Below are 25,002 nucleotides of genomic sequence, written 5' to 3' on the forward strand. Positions count from 1 at the left end.
CACACTTTGCCTGATTTTATTATGATCTATAGCAACTATATGTGTGCATATAAGGTTGCTCATCCATTATTTGAAATAACTCTGCAGTTTCACAGTCACAGAATTGATACGTTTGACTTACGGAAGAAAAAAAATTTATTTACTCTTAAAAAATAGTCCAAATAAATTGAACATTTAAAAGTTCTTTTTGATGCGTCCCAGGTATCTACAGAGGTCAGTATACTGGGCTGAGGGCATCATAAAGCCTCTGTGCAGCCAGTTCCACCATTTCACGAAGGGATTCGTCATCTTCGCTTCCTGGCTCACAATCAACTGTCTGGGAACGAAAGAAAGAAGCATGTTAGAACAACTAGCACTTGGTATTTCTTTTCAGCATGTGAATAATGCTCGTAAGGGAAAAGGAAAAAGTAGTCATACAAATTGAAAAGAAAGTTATTAAGAGCAGCACTGTAGGTTTTTAAACGGTCTGCCAACATGTAGAGGAGTTCAAAGACTTAACGCAAGTCCTGCTGAGGAACAAGAATCTTGATCCCCAGTTTTATGTTTCATTAATAACTTGTCTCAAAACTATGTAAAATGTATTAAGTTCTGTAGATTACATTTAATTCAAAATCAAATAAAACCAGACAAACTTCAGTCCTTGGAAATTTAATTTTATCTGTGAATTCACCCGCATTGTATTAGGTTAATATTGTAAAACACATGCATTCATCACAGAGGTGATGAATCCCTGCACTCAGGGAGCCTCCACACTGATGTTCTCACACCCATAAACCAACATTTACATCAAACTAAAACCTCGAAGAGATTAATTTATCACTAAAACAATTAAAAATGTCTTCCTAGAGAAAGATGCCCACCCCAAACATGCAAGTTCATCAACAGTCCACCCAGTCCCCCGACTGCTCCATCTCAAAAACAAAGGGTAGCATTCCCATAGTAATATTATTCCTGATCTGGTGGACTTTGTAGGCTCTAAGACTGTACCTCTCCAACTCAGTATTAACTTGTTACTCTTCTGAACAAGTAACTCCTTTCAACCATAAAGGTTTCAGGGAAAGGAGAAAAAAAAAAAAAAAAAGCATTTGCAACAGCAAACATTAAATGTATGTCATCTACCAATGCTGTTAAAAGCACATAACTGTAAGCACTGTGTTAAAGAGTTAATGTGGAAAAAACATATCCATGTGTCCCACCATATAGTCAGATCTATATTGAACAGGTTTTTTTTATTTTAAAGCTATTAAAGTTTTATAAGAAGATATATATGCACATAAAGGTCAGATCTCTCTTGTAAAACTTGGTTCACAATGGCACAAGCTTGTCATTGCCAATACAGTAAGTAAAATAAGTATTATAAAGATACACACTGTTGCAGTTGAGTTGCCATTAGGGTTTCTGTCAGTCTTTTAACAATAATGACATCTATCAGTATAAGATTGTATGAAAATGAAACCTAACTTCTTGATTAAGCAGTGTGCATTTTTTTTCCAGTGTTGTTACTTTCTTCTCTATTGCAAGAGGTCTTTTAATCAGTCCTGTATTTTATAATTAACATGTACTTGTTTTGTTTCAATAGGTAACAAATTTTGGACAGGGACCAACCTTTTCTTCTGGGTTTGTAGAACACTGAAAACCATTTGTTGTGGTCCCTAAGGACAGCATCTGAGAGCTACTCCAGTGGAATATATTACTACTGTGGATAGTGCTAATATATTATGTACTTTTAATACATTATTAATAATGACAGAAAGTCAACACACATTAAAACGCTTAAGGACATGAAGGACATGGTTTTAACCATTCTTTACAGTTCCACATTGTTTGAAGAACTAGGTGTGATAGCTTCTTGAAGCAGCCTTCTGACATGCATGACATCCAATTCTGAAGCTACCTAGTAAATTAATAAACTACTTTTGTGAGTATTTCAGGCTTTCAATTTAGTTGCAGAAGGATCAAGATGATAAAAAAAAATTATTAGCATCATTCCTACTCTGTGATTGTTCAATTATCCACACCAGAGCCTATGTTTTAAGAGTATTAAAAAAAAATTTGTGGGTTAAATCAGTTTCTCCTCTACAATCTTTATTCAGTCTTACACAAGTAGAGAGCTGCTGAAAAATACTGGGTTGCCTTCCAAATTTACTGCATTTGTTACATTAAAATTGCTTGCATTTTTTTAATGATGAAAACTCTCTAGCAGATGCTTCTGTAACAAACTCAGCATGCAGACTGGAGCAGTATTTCTCTCCGAAAGGCTGGGTACCAACCAACTGGTGAGAATGCCAATGAAATTAATGGAAAGTGAAGAGGCTTAAGCTGTTTTGATACCAAATACAAAACCATTTCCTTTCCAAATGGATAAGGAAAAAGCAAGTGTTTAGCTGTACATACCCGAGTGTCCAGTGAAATGTTTGCAGTCTTTCCGTCAACCGTGATGCACAGGACAGAGCCATCTTTTGAACTCACACAGTCTTCTCCAAACATATCTCTAAAACAGAGACCTATGCGTGTAAGATGGAGCCAAAGAGCGAACTTATGTTTTTCTTTCTATCAGTCTTAGGCTTCCAAAGGCATTTTGTCAGCAGAGTATCTCCTCTCAGCAATTATTATTTGATCCACTCAGATATAATTAACAAATACAAATCTAAATCATTATGAGAGTGGGTATCACAAAACAGTAAGTATTTAAAAAAAAAGAAAAAAAAAATCTCATCGTAAATGAATGGAAGGTTTCCTTTGATTTCAAAAGAAGTAAGAGTTCTACCTAAGTAACAGAACATACATCAGAGTAACTTTTAAGAATAAAAAAATAAAAAAATGATCCAAACTGGTATTTTCATAAGCATTCACAACATAATTTTGGGAGACAACTAAAAAATTCACTTCTGGAAGAAATAACTGGGCCCTATATTCAAAATTTTAATGATTCTGAGAACTCTTTTTTACTGTACCTCTTTCTTTACTTAATTCCTAGCCTTCTCAGAAATTAGACTGAATTAAATTTGCATGATGTATTTTTAAGTAACTGTATCTTTAAACTGTATTATACCAAAATTATTGTATTTACATGACTAATAGTGATCACTTTCCTTTAGAAAAATATATGCCAACTTACTGAAGCATGATCTCCATTCTCTTCCTATACACATCCATGTCTACTTTTTTGGAAATTTTATGTACTGCCGCTGAAAAGAAAAAGTCATTTTACTTTCACAGACATTTGCTGGGAGGTAAAATTGGCTAATTGATACAGTCTGGTTCCTAATTTACTTTCACGATAAACAATCTAAAAGCTGTATAAGATATACATGTTTAAACATATTATAAAGAAAATGTTTTAAATAAAGACAGAAGAGTCAAGCAAGAACATACATTTAAAATTTAAGTTCCTTCTACTTATCAGATTTTAAAATAGATGGCTTTGCAAGTCTAATTCTCACTTCTCAATTCTCATTTTTATTGTTAACACCCATTACTTCTCACATTTCCTTTACTAAAAGAGAAAATAATCCACTTTCATAATTTTTTTAATAATCCCTTGATTTTCTATTGTTAAAGGAAAATACTGCATCATGGAGGCTAGGAGCACGCAGAGAATACATAAAGTAAAACTGGATAGCAGCAGTAGTAATGGGCACAGATATTCCTGGAATGTGTTTCAGGATACAGAATTTGAAATAAGCATAATGATACCACTTTTATACTTTGTTTCAATCAAGATATAGTTTTAAACAAGTAATTTTCTTTTGAAAATTTAAGTACTTGATCATTAAAGGAATAAGAAGTCTATAGGAAGAGCTAGTTGTGAAAATCACTACCCGTTTCACTCACGAATAAACAAATCAGATCTACAACTAAAGTTCATTTACAAGAAGGTTTTTTAAAAACTAGTTATCAAGATTTCTAAATCACCTGAAGAGTTCAGAGAACTAAACACAACGATAGTTAGAATAACTTAGAAATTCTTTGAAGAACTTCATAATTGCAAGAGTCCAAGCAAGCGCATCTTAAAAACTTCCCATCCCTTAGATAAGAAGCAGTAACTGAATGTACTAAGCAAAACAACTTTATCTTGGAAATGAGGTAAGAGTAGGCACATGCTCAACTGAGCAACAATAACTTGAGATATTTAAATTCAATCACTTGTGATCCTGTGAACATACTCTAAAATACACAAGTGCAAGAACTATTTGGAATGTGTTTTTAGCCCAAATAAGGGAAAAAATCCTGCAAGAAGCCACACCCGCGATGAACTGATAGAATCACCACCATGATGAAACAACATGAGAAATAATGCAAAAAGGCATATAAAAATAGAGGAATTAATTCTGGGGGAAAAAAGCTAAATATCGTCACTGGCAGATCATATAGATAAAGTGGGTACTACCAAAAGTCAGGGCAAGTCAGACATTACAGTAAGAATTAAAAAAAAAAAAAAAATCAGCAAAACAGTACAAGATTTTTTTCCAGCCATATAAAGAAAAATGGGAGAGGGAGGGGAGAGGTAGGTCAAAGTACCATCAAAAAATAAAATTTCTATTCTTGGTTAGTTTCAGAATAACAGAACATGAGGGCGTGGCTAGAAGGGCTGATATACACTGAAAATTATCACAACCAAGATGAGAAAACTACTCTCTGAACTTGCTTAGGTCAAGGGGACTGGAGAAGCTTCATCCCAAAACAAAGAAAGGACTGCTAAGTGAATTTATAAACTCAAGAGAAAGAATTTTTAACAGATTTCTTGGCTCGAATGTGAGACTAAGCACCTAAGGAACAGTGATTGCTATTTTATGTATAACTATACAAATAAATAATAGAAAGACAAGAGGAGTAATCCAGCGAAAATAAATGCCTATTTGTCCGTATAGTCTAGTGCTTTCCATGCTGGTTTGGAAAGTAAAATCTACTAGAAGTGTTACAAATAACCTGTCACGTGTTCATCAGAGACAGCTCAAGCCAGATTCCTATCAGTCTCTGGTAATTCAAAACCACCAGTTATTTTAAGGATACATTGTAGACCTTGACCATCAGACTTCAATACAGGATCTGACACAGAATAACATGAAAAACTCTTAGGTAAGAGGAGATGATGTGGAAGAGTACAGAATTTTTATCGCTGGAAGTGGTTAAAAAGAAGACGATCACAGAATGAGTTAACAGAGGCCAAAGGGATGATATGCATTGCACAGGATCTCAGACTGATTTGAAGGATTCCAGGTTCAAGTGCACACCTCAGATGTGTCCTGGGGTCATGTCAGAAGGACCTCTTCACCTCCTCCCCAGTACTCTTATTTTCCACACAAAGCAAAACCAGGCACTAAGGTCACACGTGCTACTGATCCCCTGTTTAAAGGCACAGAACATACCTGCCAGGCATTACAGACACAGCTCATGAGTTTTTAAGGTGTGACCTTGGGATTGATTTAATATGGTCACTACTCACACTGCCCTTTTGCTGAAAAACACCCAAAAAACCAAAATCAACCAACCAACAACCCCGAACAGTATTACTTTTATGTAACACCCAGATAATAGAATTTTGGGTTCTGCTTGCCTGACCACATCCAAACTGGAGATGACTGATGCTCTAAGATGGATACACAACTGTCACTTATTTCACTAAGTGAGCAAGGGTATACAAAGGCAGAATTTAATAAGTTCTTTGTAAGTAAAATAATAACAGATATTCCAAGAAATTATGCAGGTAGTGGCAAAAAAGTGATTTAAAATCCTAGAAAATAGAAAAAAAAAATTCCCTCATTTTATTTTGAGAAATGGATTATCATTAAATTATCTGTGCTACTGTGTTGCCAAACTGCAAACATTTATCCTTAGTGGCCAACCCAACGTTCGATACTTGCTCCAGATTCTTAGCACAGTGACATACACGTTGAAAAGCAAAACAGTGGAACAAAAAATAGAAACTATCACTAAGAGTAATCCCAACAAAATTGCTGTAATTCTTGAACGGCGACGTCAAACCCAGTTTCTGCTGATGCTATTGCTATCCAATATTACTTAGTTACGGGGTCTGCATAAGCGTAATTGTGAAATTAGTCTGACTTTTTTTTTCGGCATTGTCTACCTAACTCTTTCTGATGTACAGTCATAGGAATACCACACATGAACGTAATCACAACTTTCTAATAAGAAACTGAAATATTTAAATGAGAGATCATAAATTGTTTAAATATAAAAATCTAAAGTAACATTTAACTCATTTTAAATAAGGTCACGTTTTCCACAGTCAGCTACCAGTTGCCACATAAGAGAAAGTTTCAACAAATGAATGTGTTACAAATAATGAATACCAAGTTGTAAATCTGGTTTTGAGTAGCAAATCTTACTCCCTGAAAAGTTTCATAAGGAGAAGAAGTACAATAGGGGGATTGCAATCTATTGCAAGGCATTATATTCCTCTAAGCTTGATATAAATAAAATAAGAAGAAAAGCCTCAGCTAAATTAGCATACATTAAACTTACTACCTTTCTGTATTTTGGGATTTGACTGAACTTCCAGTATCACTGTTGTCACGGTGTCTGCATACATATCATTAGCAGGATTTGCCACCCACTGGAAGATAAACAAAAAAATTCATAATTTGAGCCCCATATTTGGGCTGAGTGAAAAATGCAACATAAAACCAATGTAACATTCATTGCATTCTCCTATTTGCTTTTCTCTGAATTCTAGCTTCAAATGACTGTCATACATTTTACACCAAATTATTAACTACTTTTAACTTGGTATATTCCAGTAACTTCCCATGAAAAATTCAAGCTGTTGAGTGTCTCTGAACACATTTATGAAATACTTATTAATTACCACAACTATTTGGGGGTGGGGGAGGAGAGAAGGAGGGAACACCATTTGACATTATTTCCAATTACTATTTGCCAAATAAAACAAAAGGGCACCGAATCTGCCATTATACTTGAGTCAAGGTAAAAAAGAAACTAGCAGTGCCTAAATGAAACAACGTGCATCAACACAGGACCACAGTTCAAGGGGGACTTTGTTCTAGCTTTCATTCTGCTTGTCATCCAACAGAAAACTACTTAAAACATTTAATTCTACGTGGCATCTATATGATACTATTTTGCAGAAACTGGAGAACAAAATACTTCTTTCTCCCTCACCGATGCCCACCTCAAGGACTACCATGCCTGGTTCCTGGATCACAGTAATATTTTTGAAAACCTTCAGGGCTGGTTTTTGTTGGATTTCTATTTCTTCTACGTCACCTAAGAAGTGACAACAAACAGTTGGTAAGAATAAAATTATACTGAAAGCAAGACTAACTTTATCTGTGTAAGAAAAACAGGTCATTTTAAAAAGTAGAGGGGTTGTCTCTTATTATCACAGCTGCTCAGAGCAGGTCACAAATGGAAGCACGTACTCTCTTCTCTTAAATGACAATATTATTTTGTTCTTGATTGTTTGGTAGTTCTTTGGGGTTTTTTTAGTATGTAATATTGGCCATTTTACTTCTTTTGAATTCTCATATTTGACTGGCTTAGTACACTGATGTGAGTACATCAATGAAAAAGAAAACAAACGAGAAATTTTCAGAATTAACCAGCTCCTCTTACATCCTTAAAGGATAACCCACTGCTTACACATGCATAGAGCTTAAAACAAAAGCGTTTGTGTGCCAGGAGACCTGAACATCAACTGAATACAGGTTCTCTCTTCACTGGTGGTATGAATTAGATTCTGACACTAGAGAAGAAAAAAAATTTCCTAAGCTTTACATCTGGGAAAGAATCCTGCAAAGTGTGTGTGCCTTTAATGAACTAGGACAGGAGCTGCCCCTAACCTTTAAGAAAACTAGACAGAGGCACCAGTGGTCACACTAGTAGCAGATTTAAATGGCTTCTGTCTCAGAAAAAGGCAATAGAGTTAGATTCTTGCCTTTCTCGACTCTTGGGGAGGGACAGAAGAGGCTCTGTCACAAAAGAGGACAGAGGTCTTGTTTTTATTAATTGAATGGCATTATCCATTCTATTTTGGGGCTCGAGATAAAAGATCAATTAATAAATTTTGCATCAGAGTGGCTATGGCACTCACTTTGGGGGCTGAAAGGAGACAAAAAACTGGCTCATGATTTTGTGATACAACTACAGTAGAATCCCCTCAAAAGGACGGGTCATACTCATGAACTGGATCTGGCAGAAGCTGCATAAGCTAATGGAAGCTGTAAAACAGGAAACAAACTGTGGCACTTCAGTTACTGGCAAAGAAGTTTCTGCTCAGAAGACCTCTGAAGACTGTAAGTTGTTTTAAAAGTTGATGACTATAAATCATGACCATGTCTTTCCAAATACTCACCAGTAAGTTTTTGTAGCTGATAATAAAGCAGATTAAAAGGGCCAGTATATGGAATGGCTTGTGTCTGTGTAACAGTGCTCATTGCCAAATCTGTATAATCTGAAAGAATTTTTTAAAGTATGTATTAAAAATTATCCCTTTGAATTTACTTCCTAAAAAAAATAAAATTGCCACTATAGATAAATAATTTAAGACAGAAGACAGAAGGTTAAAAGGACAATTTCTAAACAGGAGAGTGGAGCATCTATTGTAAGATAAATAATATATTTGTGGTTAAGAAACCAGCAAGAGTTGGTTATTTTATCATACACATTAGAGGCAAACAATGAACTAGGACAGCAGAATTGCTTGCCCCCAAGCTCTCATGACCTTACTACTCCATTCAGTTATTCTTCTATTTTGAGAACAGACCAATTTCTTTAGTAATAAATAGCATCGGAGCAATACACAAATATTTTCACTGTACTGTAGCTTTTTACACTAAAAACTAATGACATTTTAGATACTGGCAGGACAATTGATCAAGATGCTCTTTTGTTCTCACTGGCATGTTTTATTCATGCAGAGGAACATGTTTTAAGTAACCAGAAAGGAAATGGAATTTTGCTTTTCTCTTACAGAAAGAATAGAAAATATTTTAATCTTCAGTGGACAATGAATTTTAATGTCTGTCTTCTCACTACAACAGTTCAGAACTTTAGACAAAACTAAATCAAAATAAAACCAAGATGCTCACTAACTGCTTATCAAACACAAAATTACTGAAAAAAACCCTCAGTATTGTATGTGTTTTGATGACAAGGATGCAGTAAGTTTCAATTACCTACTGAGCACATCACTGTCTTTACTTACTGGAAAGGTCACATGGAGAAAGGATGTGATAGTTAAAATTTCTTTTAACTAGGATTCCAGAAATTCTCTGTCCTTGCTCTGGTTTCTTATCTGCTAAAGATCCCATTACCTGGGGAAAAAAAAATAAATCCCACACATAGTGCAACAAGGCCATCTGAAGTATTCATAGCTTAAAGTTAACTATGGAGATGAACTATAGTTTTCTCAGAAAAATCAAATGTAGTATAGCATTTGAAAACAAAACTATGAAAATAAAAGGTCAGAGTAACCAACAAATACTGATATGTAACACAACAAAAGGCTGGAAGAGTGAAAAGAAAAAACAAAACATGCCCAAAAAAAAAAAAATCAACCCCCCAATACAACACTAAACCCAAAACATTCACATACTTTGAGTTGCTGTAAAACGTACACAATCCAAAACCAATTAAAAATAGAAGCTTGGAAGAAAATGTGTAGTTTTTATCCCAGAGGAAAATACTGCTGAACAGGTAGGAAAATACTAATTTTATACCTTGGCAAGTTTTTCTCCTCTGAAGTTTAATGTCACAGCTTCAGTATTCCTAGGATTATGAACTTCTATATGAACTTCATCATTATCCTCATATTCCCGTATCAATGCTGCTTTCAATCTGGCCATTTCATTCTGCTCACCATGAACTAAAATCTATAGGAAAGACAGTTTTCTTTTTAGCAGAAGTTATTGGTCCAACCAGATATGGTTAGTAGAAATTATCCAACAAAACTTTCATCTTGTACCTCATCTTTATAAAAATGTAATTTCATGAGGTCACAATATATGAAACATTAGTTCAATTATATTACATGGTTATATACATGTCTCTGAACTCTGTGCATTATTCAAAGGCCTACATTTCACGACCCTAAGTACGAGTAGAAAAATAGATGCAAATAAGCAGAATGCATTACAGAGATTCCATTTACCTTTTCATACACAAACACATTGTTATATTACAAAAAGGAAGTATTAACTTAAGTTCAACAATAAAAGTTAGTTAGCTGTACGTTTCTGTGTCTGCATGTAGATAAACATATACGTAATAAACATGCACTTCAGAAAGGATGTTTATTAAGTTCACAGTTTTCTTTGCCTAGTTAAATCCTCTTTTCTTCTGCTATGATTTGTTTTATTTCTTATCTGTGCTCGCACACTGATCCTCCTCCAGTCTCAGGAAGTTTCAGATCCTAGTCCCCATTTTCATATTCTGGTCCTTACACCTCCTGCTTCCTGTGATTTGCTTGTGCTTTTGCCTGCAAGCATTGCCTTTGTCTTTTGCTGCCTGGCACATACTTTCTTTCAGACAGGCCTACTCTTTTCCAGTCAATGTTTTCTTGTTTATTTTGGGGAAGATTCCAGTGAATTACTCCAATACCAGTGCTCCCAACTTAATGTTGTCCTATACTATATCTTACTTGCGCAAAACACTGCTGAAACAGGTTATGGACCGTACCACTTTCAAGAAAGTCATCCCCAGCTATCCACATGCAGACTGAAGACAGCAAGTTCAGCTTTGTTTTGCTAAGGTAACATGATGAAAAATGGTTAAAATCTCCACCTTTTCTTATTCAAAGTATAGGGATGCTGGCTACTGCTAGATGACTCAAGGCTGTGAACTGGTTTGATGCATCCCACTCTGGAGAAATGCGCAGCATGTATACTAACCACATGTGGAGGTTTCAGGGCCCGGATAAATTCACTAGTTTGTTGATAATCGGTGTGAGCAGAGAAAGAAATGTAATCCACAGACATCTTCAGTGGCAGTTTTTGCCCTGACATAGTTGTGATCTCTTCAGGTTCAGACATTATGTGCTAGAAAAAAAAAAAGAACACTTTAAATAAAAACCTGAAAGCCTCATATAGACACCATAGAACGAATGCTTTACATTTCAAAAATCAATCAAATAATACTGGTAGCCAGGTTAAACGTGAAGAACTGAAAAAAACCCCAACCTCTCAAATTTCACGAAACATATACTCACAAATGAAAAAAAGCATGCACAACACACACCACTGCATCTTTTGCATCCCAAACAGATCTGGGAGTTAATTCTTCTTACAGATACATCCCTCTCATATTTGCATTGAACTCATAACAAGCATGTGATTTCTATCTCTAAAGGCAAAACTAGATGCTCTGGTTGCCCTTAGCTGGTGGAATTCGGAAGGATTTCATTCTCTACACTCAGTCAGTGGAACAACATGCAGAAAGTAGTATCATCTCTGACACAGAAGTAGTGTTAGATTTAATATCGACTCCTCTAGAATGAGGGCTAGGGCTCCCCTCTCAAAAAGTTAAATGGTGGAAGGGTCTATAGATGGAGAAGAGTACCAAACATTCTTTTTCAAGACAAGATAACCACTCCTAGAAAAGATTATTCTGTATAACATCACTGGAAATGGCTATATGCAAATTTTCTGTACTTTTCATCACCATTAGCCAAAAGCAATTAGTTTTGACTACATAATTATGCATACCTGACAACAATCTTCCCAATAAATCCAAATAAAGACACTTCCTACAAGCCAATTCCTTTCAAACATAACATGCACACTACTTTGTATTAACAACTTGTGGTGCATTAACAACTCACCTTAGCAAGCGTTCCTTCAACACAGTACCCTGCTATAATTACTCCATTTCTCTTATCTGTGCACCAGCTCTCAAACAACTCTCTGGATAAGCCACTCTGCATCATACCTGGAGAAGCCATCACAACACTCGGGCCAATATCATCAAAATGATCCATACTCTAAGTGGACAAACAGCAAGAGTATCAGTTACCATAGCTCACTTAAATGAAGGACAGCATAGCAGCACCCTTGAACAACGTACAAGTAGAGGCCTATGCTCACAGATTATACTCCATCCTCATAAAAAATGCCCTTTGCAGCAGAGTTCCTCCTACTGATGCCCATAAGGGGCAAATTAGAAGCACAGGGATCTATACTGGAAGAAAAGTTAGGGTGTAAGTTCCCTATAACCAACCCTTTAAATCCTGGGAGAGCAGATAACTCAAGATACAAACCTGTAACTAATCAATTAGGATAGTAAACACGTAAACTACTCAGCAAATACAAACTCTTGTGTTACCCTCTTTTGTAAGACAACCTTTCTCAAGCTTACCTTCAGATTACTAATATGCTTGAAAACAAATGGATTGTTGATGTTAATTTGCTTGCGGATTTTGTCATTCATGGCATTGACATATGTCTGATAAACTGCCATGCATTTTTTTGCCAAAGAGGAGGCATAGTATATAGGGATATCATGGAGTTCAGGATGATTCTGCCAGTATTCATCTAAAAAACAAACAAAAAAAACCAATAAAAAAGAACCACAAGAAAAAAAAATCCAACAAAAAACCCCCACAGCACTATCTCCAAAATGCATGCTTCTCAAAATGTTAATACTTTCTGGAAAAAAGATTTAACAGTGTGGTTTTTTTCATTTTTATTACAGAAAGTCACAGAGACTTCTTTTTTTTTCACCTGCTCTACTAAAGAAGAAAAAGCAATTACCAACTAAACATGTATACAATTAATACAAACAAACAGGCAAACAAACAAGAAAAATATGAACTTCAGATATTTTTGGCAGGTCAAACTCCAATCAGTCACAAACTTCAGCTACAAGATCTAAGTATACATAACATTACACAGCAAAAAATCTACGTTTACAATGCAAGTTTTACTACAGCACTGCAATAAAGCTTAAAATGTCTTGTCAAATATTAATTATATATCTAACAGCCAGGGACATCTGCACATAGATAGTGCAGATAGATAGGTTGGTGAGAATTCACAGTATCAAAGTTCTGGGAAACAAAACCATGGAGTTCAAGGTGTGAAGGGAATATCCAGTTATCAAGCCTGGCTTTCTGTGTATCACCAACAGTTATATTTTTACAAGCTTAACTGAAACAAAAACAGGAAAAAAGCCTCCACTAACCACAACTTATTTTATCACTGATGACAGTAGCCATGACCTTCACTAAACACAAAGAAGAGATCTGAATGCAGCTGTACAAACATAACTTATTTGTTTTCCCTCTTGGATACAGTTCTGCTAGTCTAAAACATATTTATATTGCATAACTGGGGAACAATCATCCAAGAAGAGCAGTATGCTCTTTTGGCTATATTTGTACATTGAAAATGATATGGCTTTAACCTAACAGCTTTGATCTGTAGACAAAGATTTTCAGAACATGTTAGAGAGGCTCACTGCCATAAATATCTTAATAAACTCAAGTGTGAGGTGGAAACAGCCAATAAAAGATAACTAATAGCAGGACTTACAGTAACATTAAAGACTGCACACATCATCATAATTTTCTATACCATAATCCAGTATTTTATTTGTCAGACACTTACGGAAAGAAGAAAAACAAACACAGAGGCCTGTGGGCTCAATAATGTAGGCATGTGAAATGCAATTGCATTTTCTACCTAATTAAGCATCCAATTGCATGTCCAGGTTTACTAGATGTATTTTCAAGCTTATCTTTAGAAACTCACTTTAGTATCTACAAACAGGAAGGAGTGGCCAACAAATTACAAACTAATGGCTACACAAGATTTAAAATGTTCAGATTTTATCTCCTCTATAAAATAAAAACCCCTCAATGATAGTCCTACAACATCAAATACTACCCCATAACTAGACCCAAATTTCTTACTAACATTTGAATAGACCAATAACACATTTTGAAAAAAACCTACTTTTTAATGTTGAGCTAAACTGAAATGGAAAGCGAGAAGAATTTCAAGTATTTTCGGTAACACTTAAGATTCGACACCCCTAAAAATGGCTATTTTAATTTTGAGATAGTTATCTTTTGATCCTGTCAGCATTTGCATGAGCAAAAAGAATAGTGAAAAATCACGTACCTAGTACAATGGGCTAAAAGGAAGCAAAGAAGCCTGGAAATAATTTATTTAAAAACTGTTTTATCTGAAGTACCTTGGAACAACTACCTATAGATTTTATGTGAAGTGGCTTGTTATGATCACTTCTAATTCCCCCCTCCCCTCCCATGTTTGCTCTTCTTAAGAAAGCCTAATTTGTTTTCCATTATCACTAGGACTTTAGAAATGCTAGAAGTGTCTGTTAGGGTCTTCTCAGCTTTTCCCATAAAGACTTCTTCATACAGGTTTGTGAATTAAAGGGCAAAAATAGTGAAACTTTGGAACAAAATACACCTTCTTTCAGCAGTACAGTTTAATCAGAACAGTTGCTGTAATTGCTTACTTTTCAATCTGTAATAATAGTCCCTATTTGCTGAAATCCTGGTTCAACAAGATTCAAAAGTCAAGCATATATTATCATGTCATTACCCTTTCCTTTCTAGGTCTTCATCCTACCTCACAAAGCAGAGCTGCCTTGGTTGGTTTATTGGATTTTCTGGATTTGAACAAACATGTATTATATATTCTCAGATAATTAACATGCTGGAAAATGGCTGATGAGTTGTTTAAAACATCATTATATCTGAAAGACCGCATATGAAAACATTCACATTTAACTTCATATGCCTTTTATTGAGAGGCTGGGAAGGTACGTACCTAAAATTAAAAGCAGTTCTTGAGCTCGACCCAGGGCAAACACAGGAATAAGACCTCTACCTCCTCTATTTACAATGTCATGAACAGTATTACAGAATCTTGCCTCTCGTTCTTCCCTTTTTTCGTGAATATGAGTACCATACGTTGATTCCTACGTATAGGGAAAACAAACATTAAAATTACTGACATAGAGACTAATTCCTGATCTTCTCTTCTGAATCCAACAAGAAAATGCAGAAAACCATACTGGTGTTAACCTGGCGAAGATGGAAAAATCAAACCCACCCCTGAATTCCCATAACCACCTCCACCAAGATAAAACACCAAAATTTTCCCTCCCCAAAACACCCCCCAGCAATATGGAAAGACAGATCCTGTTAGGGTTAAAAAAAAAAAAAAAAAAGGAAAGAAAAGAAAAGAAAAAAAAGTTAGAACTATAATGTTGATTCTTCTTTTAAGAGGTTTCAAATTTAACATCTTTTCCTAACTGGAAATGCTGCCACTGCTTTGATGACGGGGTTATCACATTCAGATGGCTCACTAGTGGTATGTGTGCCACAGTTTACAAACATCTAGTCTAAAGTATAGGAATTACACAAAATACAAGATTTTGATGTGACTTAAAATGAAATGATCAGTTACATAAAGTACATCAGGGACATCATAAATGAAATAATTTTAAGTGTTACTCTGAAAGATCCCGCTGTTTGTTTCCAGATAAAACCATTACTTCTAAAGTTTCCCCTGAGCTGCTGATTTTCCAAACATGGATTCAGAATAAAACCATTTTGGTCAGAAAACAAAACAAAAATACAGAATAACATGCAGGGCACCTCCACCTAGGACAAATTCTCAATGAACACAGTGGGAAATAGCTCAGGATTACTAAAGAAGGATATCTGTCTAAATTGGGGTTTGTAGGATACATCTAGCAAACACAAGTCGAAACCTAATAAATCTCCCATCTTGAAAAGGATTGTCTAGAGGCTTAAGGAACTTCATCAGAAGAATTATAAAACAAAAATTAGACTTTTTAATACAGTGAAAAGTAATGTTGCAGTGTTCTGAACACCGAAGCATTTGGATATTTAACAAAAAAAAATCACATACCACCATTAAATCTCCACTGTCTTTCTCATTCCATTTTAGCTTTAATTAATACCCCTATACATATTTATATTTAATTACTAATATAAAGAAAAAAGTTTATAAAGCTTACAATTATAAGAATATCGGGTTTAATATTGGGAATCTCGGCTGCCATCAGATGTCTGTCTTCCTGTCTTGAGAAATCACCTGTATAGAGAAGCTATTGGAGACAAAGAGAAGCAGTTATTCTGATTACAGGTTCTACAAGGTCAGCAGTCTTTAAAAAGCTGTTGTATAGGAGTGATATTTTTAAAGCAAAGATGGTTTTGTGGAATTTATGATAACAAGGTCACTTGTAATTTAACTAAAGACTCTTCTAATGTGGACAGTGCTTACAATATTAGGTCAGTAGTACTACAATACAAATATTTTAACCACAATAAGTAAAGGTATTTCAAGCAATACCGTAATTCCAACAGAACTAGGTAAACACTTTTTAAGATTTTGTTTTTCGTTTGAAATATAAAGGTGCCATTTTCAGCCTTTTGCATACATGCACTGCCCATTAAGAAGTAAAAATTGATATAACAAAATACATCAGGTCCTAGATGGAAGTAAAAAGTAGATAAAACTTCATTTACATATCAGAATGCAAATATAACAAATAATCCAATAAAATCACTTATTAAAGTCTTCTAACATTTTCTGATACTAAAAAAAAAAAAAAGCCTGTAATCTAGCACATTTTCCAAATGTTCATTTTCCCCATTACACCAAGAAGTAATTCGTAACTGTTAGTAATTTTTAATGGCTCCTTAACTGCAGGGTGGAACACAGCTCTGTATGCCCAAAATGATGGTTTCAAAACTGAACATTTTTTACTTAACAATTGATGAAAATGTGAATAATAACAAAACATGTAGTCAGCAACAACAGATAACTGGTCTACAGGGAATCCACTATCATATTCCTCATTTGCTTCACAGGGAATTAAAGAAAATAATGGATATTAAAACCTAACCCATTTGAGCCATGCATAGTAAGAGGGAATCTTTCTCCATCATGCCTTAATCAAAAAAAACCCCAAACCAAACAAACAAAAAAAACCAACCAAAAAAAAAAGGCAGTAATATATCTAAATTTTATTGTAATCATTGTAAATTCAGTTCTATTTCTATACATTTTTTAAACTTTAAACTTGTATAATTCTCAATCATTATAAACCATGAACACAGTCCTACTAGACAGCAAGCCTCAGGACCACCATCTCTCTTCCCTCTTCAAGGCTGTATGAAACTTTTCTTGGGTGGTGATTATCCTACTGAACTCCAATTCATGAGAATTTCAAGTATCTGGTTTTGACACAGTGCTGCCTGTGATTATATGATGAATTATTTAATCTTTGTGTGCCTAAAATTAATAATATCCTATTTATTTAGGTACGTTAGTATAAAAACATTATGAGAAAAGTATAATTTGCATACTTTGACAAATGCCATTTAAGCACTCGGACAGGCAGACATGATAAATCAGAATTACAAACCCAAATATCTGTTTACAGATTTTACTAAAACGCAGCTTTCATAAGACTGCCTCAGCTATCAGCTACCTCTGAGCGGACAAGCATGGAAAACTACATGTTTACTGGTTCCAAATCTGAGACATAAAATCCAAACATGTGTCACTTGCTAGTTCTCATCAATGAGAAAATACATGCTCTAAGTCAAGGCCTCCCACCCTGACTTGAGTCCAAGTGTATTTGACAACTCCAGCCACAGTGGTGGGGCTTAACAGACAATAATAAATTATTAATGACTCAGAATTCAGGCTTGATTCCAACTTTAAAATAAAAAGAAAATACCTTCACACCAGCTATTTCAATCATAAACATGGCTGCTCCCAGAACGTGGCCTGCGTGGTAACACCAGAATTTGATTCCTGCCACCTCTTTCACTTCATGGAAGTTGATGGTCTCAATCTTGTCCATGCTTTCTTCAAGGTCTGTTTCTGTATATAGCATGTCATCCGCTGATATATTACTGGATATAAGTGAAATGGCTAAATATCAGCTCATCTTACCAGCTTAGATTATATAACACTTGGAAAAAAAAAACCTCTTCCTGGACTTTTCCCCACTGACAGTAAGATTTCCATTCAGTAACGCTACATCTCCTACATGAGAAATCAAGGCACTCTAATGCAGTTCACCTAAGCAGAGTTAAAGAATCTTTCTTTTGAAAGGCCACACTAGAACAGTCTTTTCAGTTTAGGAGCTGCTCTGCATTTGTACCGACAGATTCCCAGACCCGGACAGAGATCTGCCACTTAACTTCTAACAGTCCTCAAAACCCAAACTAAACCACACTTTTCCTATTGGTGCAGAGCAAACAAATTACAAGAGGACTGTTTGTCAGGTTGCTGACCCAAGCCAGAACCTGCTGAGTTGAGAAAAAACCCCAACAACAGGTAAGTAACAGAGCACTCTCTGCATATTTAATATTTAATTTGCCCTTGTCCTGAAGAGTGATTCGTATCTGTAGGGTCTTAAAAATCACTACTTCTGTGAAGCTTAAGAAAAAACAGACATAAAAAAGCATGAGAACGAAAGAATGTCTTAAGAGAGACAGGATGGGGGGGGGCAGGAAAGGATGGTATTAAAGCTCTGAAAAAGGCAAATGAAAAGAATGAGAGAAAAGAAGGAAACATTTTTAAAATTTTTGTTTATTGATAGGAAATTATTTGAGAAACACATTATCCATGAGGCAGTAAGATGATTCATTACTTCTAACTCGGTTATAAGTTACTTGCTACTTGTGGCAGCATCCAGGTTCATCCAGCCACCTTTGGTGGCTTCATCTTAAGTTTCCTACTGGATATATAGGTGAAATAATTAAGGAGTTGAAGAGACAACCCACAGGTCAGCTTACCTGACTTTGACATAGTCTGAAAGAAGCCATCTATAAATAGCTTTTGTGGCATGAGTCATAAATGTCCTTCCTTTAAAACTTGTTTTCTGCAAAAACCATGGTAAAGCCCCACAGTGATCTAAATGGAAACTTAAAATAGACACACAAATCCAATTAATATGTTAACAATACACAACACTAATATATATTATATCTCATATATTTCACTACTTCACTGGATTAACAGAGCATCATGAAAATCCGGAAAGATAATTTTCAACCTTATTGTTAGCTATGCCAGTCTATATTCTGTACACTAGTGAGTAGAAACACAACCAAGAGAAATAAAAATAATACAGGAAATAAATAAAAGTAATACAGGAAATTCTCCATTAATCACAAAGGTTTTACCCATATAATTTCAGAATTAACTTTTTTTGCAATTTATGTATAAATTTAGAGAGAGAAAAGTAACAGGAACCAGGAACACAATAAACGTCAAAGATACAAGAAAACTAACAAAAGCGATGCTGAGCTTGCATGTTGGACACTATTGAATAAAACATGAACTACTAAAATAAAATTATTTGGCCACACTTCTAGTTTGACCTGTCTTAAGGAAATACAGGTAGAACAACCACATACCATGAAAACTCAGGATTTTATAAAAACCCAGTTATGACTGGTTAAATTATTTAGAAAGGGCTCGCCTTGTTTCTCAGCCACTAAGCAATACTTAAACAACATTCAAAGCTTGTGTCTCTGAGAACCTTTTTCATTCAAAGCCAACTGAGAAAAAAACCACAACCAATACTTTTCTGCAGTCTTTATGTAGAAAAATCATTCTAGAAGCTGTCACGATGGTGTTAAAAGCAGGCTAGGTTATAAAAAAGTAAGACATCACAGCGAGTTCAGAGGAGAGTTGTAACATCAAAAGTGACTGAACATCCTTAATTTAAGAAAAAGTGGAAACTAAAATTTTGCCATGCCATTACCATCTAACACCTATTCTCAGCCTCTCTTAATAACCTACAAGTGAACATAGCTCAGACCATGACCTCAGTATATTTTTTCTTTTAGGTGCAACTTACTGACTAATTAGGAGGAGATCAATCTCAGCGGGATCTATCAAATCAATGTATGGAAGAGCATCCATTCCTTCCAGGCCAGGATGGATTCCACAATCAAGCTGAAAAATGAAGGTAAGTTAATATATAAAAAACCTTCCTCCATTTTGGTCTAAAATATAGTTACTAGTGCCCGGTAACTTTTAGCATCATGCAAAAAACCTATTTTTTCTTTAAACATTGCTTTTAGCATGGGATTTCACATCTCAGGCTTCTGTCTAAATGACTTATGTCCACTGGGAAAGTGAACACCTTTCCAAAGATCCCAGTCTTTGTATATGATTTTTGTACCTATGCAAGCCTTCATTCACACTTTAACACCACTTGAATATACAGAACCAGCGTATGCTAGTTATTTCAGTCATCATCTGAGAAGACAGCTGGAAAAGGGAAAGAGAACATGTGTTTACAGGTGACTGTTTACACATAATAGCTGGTAAACATTAGCCTTAGGTTCTACTGAAACCTAGTATGTGTAAATTTTAGAATCCACACTTCAGACACACACATTCTGTTTGGGGATGTGGATTTATTTTACAGGACAGCCTCTACAACGCCTACTATCACATACGCTATATTGTTCCAGAAAACTACAAAACGTGCCTTTTCTAGCACAGTGGCTGACCAATGCAGAGACTGAATTTAACCTGTAACATCTTTTTGTGAGCTCAAGTATTGTAATGAGAGGACATACAAATACATTCATGCAATAATTACCATTATTTTTCTTCCTTTAAACTCCAGAATAATGCATGACCTTCCTACTTCTTGGCCAGCACCTCTGCAAAAGGATATCAAAGTCATCAAAATTAAAACAACTCACACTGTATAGGTGTAACTGTGTACTGGATACCTCTAGTGGGAATATTTTTCTGTGTAGAAATAATGACTGAACAGTGCTTTTAAGCAGATATTTAAAGTAACTGAACAGTTATATTTACCTCAATGGAAATGAGACCCTATTTAATGCAGAAATAAAAAGAATGTTTGGGGAAATTATTTTGGTCTCTTCTGGTTTTTATTGCATGCCTGCACACTCAAGTCTCAAAGTATTGAGACCTATAACGAATGGAAAGTTGATATTTCTATCAAATTTCCTTGGGCTGAATAAGCTTGAAGTAGCATCTTCAAGTCAGAAGATTTCTTCAAGACCACAAACACCCTCACTGGCGTCCTCACCAGAGAAAATAATTCAACTTAAAATACTACAAAACCCACAACGCTGTCGAGGTGCAAAATGGAAAAGAGACGTTTTTTGCTCAGACATCACTTCACTATTGCATAAGGCGCAATCCTTCTAACCGAGTACGACAGCTACTCCGGAGGCTCAGGCCGCCCAGTGCACGTTCCCGCCTCCCCTGTCGCGACAGCACAGCTGGTGCCTGGCGGAGGCGCCGGCCCACGACCGGGGGCACACACCCACCCCCGCGGGACGGGGCTTCTACCGAGGCTTCCACCCGCCTGCCCTGCCCTGCTCTGCCCGCCTGGCCTGCCGCCTGCCCTGCCCGCTTGCGGCCCAGCGACCCCCAGCCCCGCCGCCTCCCCTAGTCCTAACGCGCGGCTCCCGCCGCCGCGCCAGCCCCGGGCGCTCACAGGGGCCGGATGAGCAGCTGATCGCTCTCCTCCGCCGGGATCAGGGCCTCAGCTTTCCGCTTGGCCGACATGGTGGCGGTGCGAGCCCCGGCGGCGCCCGGCACTGTCCGTCGCCAGCACCTGTCCCCCCCGCCCGCCTTCCGCTTCCTACCCGGCGCGCATGCGCTTGAGGGGCTGAGCGACCCGGAAGGATTCGTGCGTGAGGGCCGCGGGCTGAGGTGAGGGGTCGGTGGCGCCGAGCGGGGTGCGGGCGTTCCCGGGTGAGGTTTTCTCCCGGGCGTGGAGCTCGTTGAGGTTCCCGGCAGCGGCGCTGGGAGGAAGGGGCTGATGCTAAGCGTCCTCGGGAAGCGGGGGTGGGCTGCGGAGGGAGCGCTTGGCCCTCGGCTGAGGGAAGCCAAACGGCCGCTTGGTGCTGCCTGCTGTAGCGGGGGCCGCGCTCTTGCCTTTCCCGGCGGCGGCCACCGGGGACTCCGCGTCTCGGCGTTCTGTAGGAAGCTGGTTTACCGTTTTATCATTTTTCACGTTGTCATTTGGGGCTGGAGATAGAAACAGGAAGAAAAGCAAGCCGCGGGGTGCGGTGCTACCCTGCTTGGCTTCTCCGCGCCTCAGCCCGCCGCAGAACCCGGAGTCTGAGGCAGGACTCGGTGCTTCCTGCACCCGCAGTGGAAAGCATGCACCGCAGAAAATGAGTGTGCTAAGCAAGGAGCTGCTGAGCGCTTCTTAATCGTCTAATGTATTAAGAAAGCTTGTGAAATGATGTATATTAAGTTGTGCCTTCCTCAGGGACTACGGGCAGAATCGGCAAAATTGGTTGTGTTCTGGCAGCTGCTGCACTGAAGGAGGGGTGCTGGTGGCTGGAGGGAGCCCAGAGGGGCGTGGGTGTGCTGGGTACCACGCTGCCTTGCTGCACCACTTGCCGCTGAGGGTGGTGGCTTTTGCTCTGCCAGGGACCAAGTGTTTGCTTAAAGACAAACGCAACAACAGCCTGGGGACTGTAATCCAGCACTGCATCGCAGATCAAAGCTCCTCCTTGTGCATCTTCCATTATTTTCTGCAGTGTGAGCTGTCTTCAATAGGCTGTCCTCCTCCTTTGTCCTCTATCTTCCACCTGCTCAAAATTTCTGAAGCTTTGTAATTAAAATATTCTTCTCTGAAGCTGAGAAATAGGGTTTTGGCACTCCCTGACTGGGAGCCAGCATCTTGCTTCGTGACATAGACCAGACAAATGTTACTTTATGTGAAGGAATTGAAGTAGTAGGGCAGATAGAGGAAAAATGCCTCTGGAATACTCTCAGAACTTCCAGTAACTCAGTTCTAAGGCAGTAAATGTAACATGCTTCTTGTTTTAATTTTCAGGAATATGTTAAGTAGTAATGGTTGCTCCTAGCAGTATTGCAATCACTAGTTCTGCAGAAGTAGGGTTAGTGTGGGAGGGCTGTTGGTTGGTTGGTTGGGTTTTTGAATGGGAGCATAATCTTTTGAGCAGGGATTGTATTGGATGGGCTTTGTAGGGCACTTACATTGTAGTTACAAATAAGAATCATTTAATGCTTTTAAGTGGGAATATAAATTTTAAATTTTGTCATTTCTAAATGTGTATCTTTATGTGCATTAGAAAGTGATCTTTGCAGCAGCCCTGTAAACTAGGTAGCAGCATTTTTTTGATGAATTAGAAGGGTAGGGAAGTTTTAGCAGAAAGCTTGAGGGACTTTCCCCCATTACACATGACGAGTAGCAGAGGAACATTCCCACTTCCATTCTGAAAGTCAGTAGCTTACTAGTTTCCAGTTTTTGTCCACTTTAGACACAGTTACTCTGATGTTTGCCAGGAGCTCCTTCTCTTGATGATATGAGAGCTTTAATTTTTATTTTTCTTAACTAGGAAATCTTCCTTGATCCAATTATGAAAAAATGTTTAGAAAAGGAAAAAAACGACACAGCAGCAGCAGCTCACAAAGCAGTGAAATCAGTACTAAAAGCAAGGTAAGCTGAATTTGGTATATACTCTGTTTATGGAAGCGCTTTTCATTTGTTAAAAGTTGACAGTTCAGTGGTTCCATACAATGCCATATTCCATAAGGAAAGCTTTCTACTATCATTCTTCAGATTGTGTTATGAGAGTTCAAAAAAACAATGAATTTTAAAGCCCTTGTGTTCTGAGATGACTGCTTGATTGCTTCCATAGTGAAGCCCACGAACACCAGAGCTTCTGGCAGCACGTATTAGGGTTTGGAGGAAAAAGCAGTACGTTTGTTCTGTAGTGATAAATACTGTATTTAAGAAGATGCCTGGTGCTAGGTAGCAAGAATGAGTTTATTCTTCAGTACTAGTTGGTTACTCAGTATCTCTGAAAAGTATTCTTCATTTTGAATAATGTGTCCATTTTGTCTGATAGGTTTTGGAATGATCAGTTGAATATTCTGGATTTTCCAAGGTGCCGTTTCACTTCCCTTGCACTGCTATGTTATTTCAAGCATTGGTGACAAGCATGTAGTTGTCAATTTCTTCAAGTTAAGATGCAGTACCAGAAAAGTCTGGACGTAATCTTAAGGTTCATTTTCTCTTTTTCTTTTATTTCCTCCTCCTTTCAAAATATCTGTGGACTTCTCAAGGGTTCCTGCTGCATTTATATCAGTCTAATCTACATTGAGGCAGAAAGATAACTTCAGGAAAGAAATAGGTGGTGGTATGGTTTTTTTCTCCCCATTTTGCAGTGCTGCTTAAGTAATTAGAACATCAACGCTAGTTTATTTCAATAAAGGAGTTGAGGCAGGGCATCTAAAAGTGAATTGTTCATATTTTCTCAGTAACTTTCTGATGATACTGCTTTTTTTCTTAGTCTGTAGATTCCAGTCTTGGAGGACTTTCCAGGTCTAGTACTGTGGCTAGTCTAGATACAGACTCCACGAAAAGTTCAGGTATGTAATCAGAGTGTGAGCAGATACGTATGGAGCAGGATTAACTTTAAGTGTGTTTGTATCAAAGAGCAGAAAATGGAAAAGGTTTTTAATTAACTTTTAATAATCATGAGTGAATCTGTTAGCCTGTTGACTAATGCGTGCTTAGCTCTAGGCTTCGATTAATGATTCATCTAGGCTTAAGTCACTGTTTTTGAAGTAAAGTGTCTGAGTAAGAAAGACTTAGGTGCATTACCAGTCTGTTACCCAGCATAAATCCAGTATAACTTTTTGGAAGCTCTGTTTCATGCTTTTATAAGTTTACATTTGCACTGAAATAAGGGAAATCAATTTGATTTTACTTGTTCTTGCTCAGCAGATCACAGTGCATCACTGTTGGACCAAACAGTTCATTTTAAAAAAAAATATATACATATATAAAAGCCAAATCAGCTTTTCTGTGTTTCCTGATTAAGGTTGTTAACTCCAAATTCGAATTAGTATAAACAGTGCTGTATCATGGATTCATATGAAACTGTTGCCTTTACCAAGGGCTGTTCTGAATCAACCCAGAACAGTTCATTAAAGACAGGAGTTAATATACTGCAGTAAGGGT

The 25,002-nt window shown here is 37.0% G+C and overlaps 2 protein-coding genes across 8 annotated transcripts in view; one reads left to right on the top strand and one right to left on the bottom strand.

The window, feature by feature from the left end:
* CPSF3 (cleavage and polyadenylation specific factor 3) lies at nt 1-21,624 on the bottom strand. The gene is made up of 18 exons (XM_075750653.1): nt 21,490-21,624; nt 20,614-20,677; nt 19,861-19,958; nt 18,791-18,919; nt 17,725-17,902; nt 15,994-16,083; nt 14,775-14,925; nt 12,334-12,509; nt 11,801-11,959; nt 10,872-11,018; nt 9,702-9,854; nt 9,188-9,296; nt 8,336-8,434; nt 7,154-7,248; nt 6,490-6,577; nt 3,119-3,188; nt 2,395-2,491; nt 1-316 (listed from the first exon to the last, which is right to left on the bottom strand). The coding sequence occupies exons 1-18, from the start codon at nt 21,558-21,560 to the stop codon at nt 215-217; spliced, it is 2,076 nt and encodes a 691-aa protein (XP_075606768.1). The 5' UTR covers nt 21,561-21,624; the 3' UTR covers nt 1-214.
* The window catches only part of ITGB1BP1 (integrin subunit beta 1 binding protein 1), an 8,540-nt gene continuing 5,124 nt past the window's right edge, over nt 21,587-25,002 (top strand). For 3 of the 7 annotated variants that reach the window (XM_075750658.1, XM_075750660.1, XM_075750661.1), the window contains exons 1-3: nt 21,654-21,749; nt 23,372-23,472; nt 24,329-24,407. In XM_075750658.1, the coding sequence (XP_075606773.1) occupies nt 23,401-23,472; nt 24,329-24,407 (151 nt within the window). In that variant the 5' untranslated portion in view covers nt 21,654-21,749; nt 23,372-23,400. Of the gene's footprint in view, nt 21,750-23,371; nt 23,473-23,884; nt 24,041-24,328; nt 24,408-25,002 lie in introns of those variants that run through there. The other 4 variants (XM_075750662.1, XM_075750664.1, XM_075750659.1 and 1 more) reach the window with 3 other exon arrangements.

The sequence above is a fragment of the Balearica regulorum genome, chromosome 3 (genome assembly GCF_011004875.1).
Source record: "Balearica regulorum gibbericeps isolate bBalReg1 chromosome 3, bBalReg1.pri, whole genome shotgun sequence".
Taxonomy (NCBI): Eukaryota; Metazoa; Chordata; class Aves; order Gruiformes; family Gruidae; genus Balearica; species Balearica regulorum.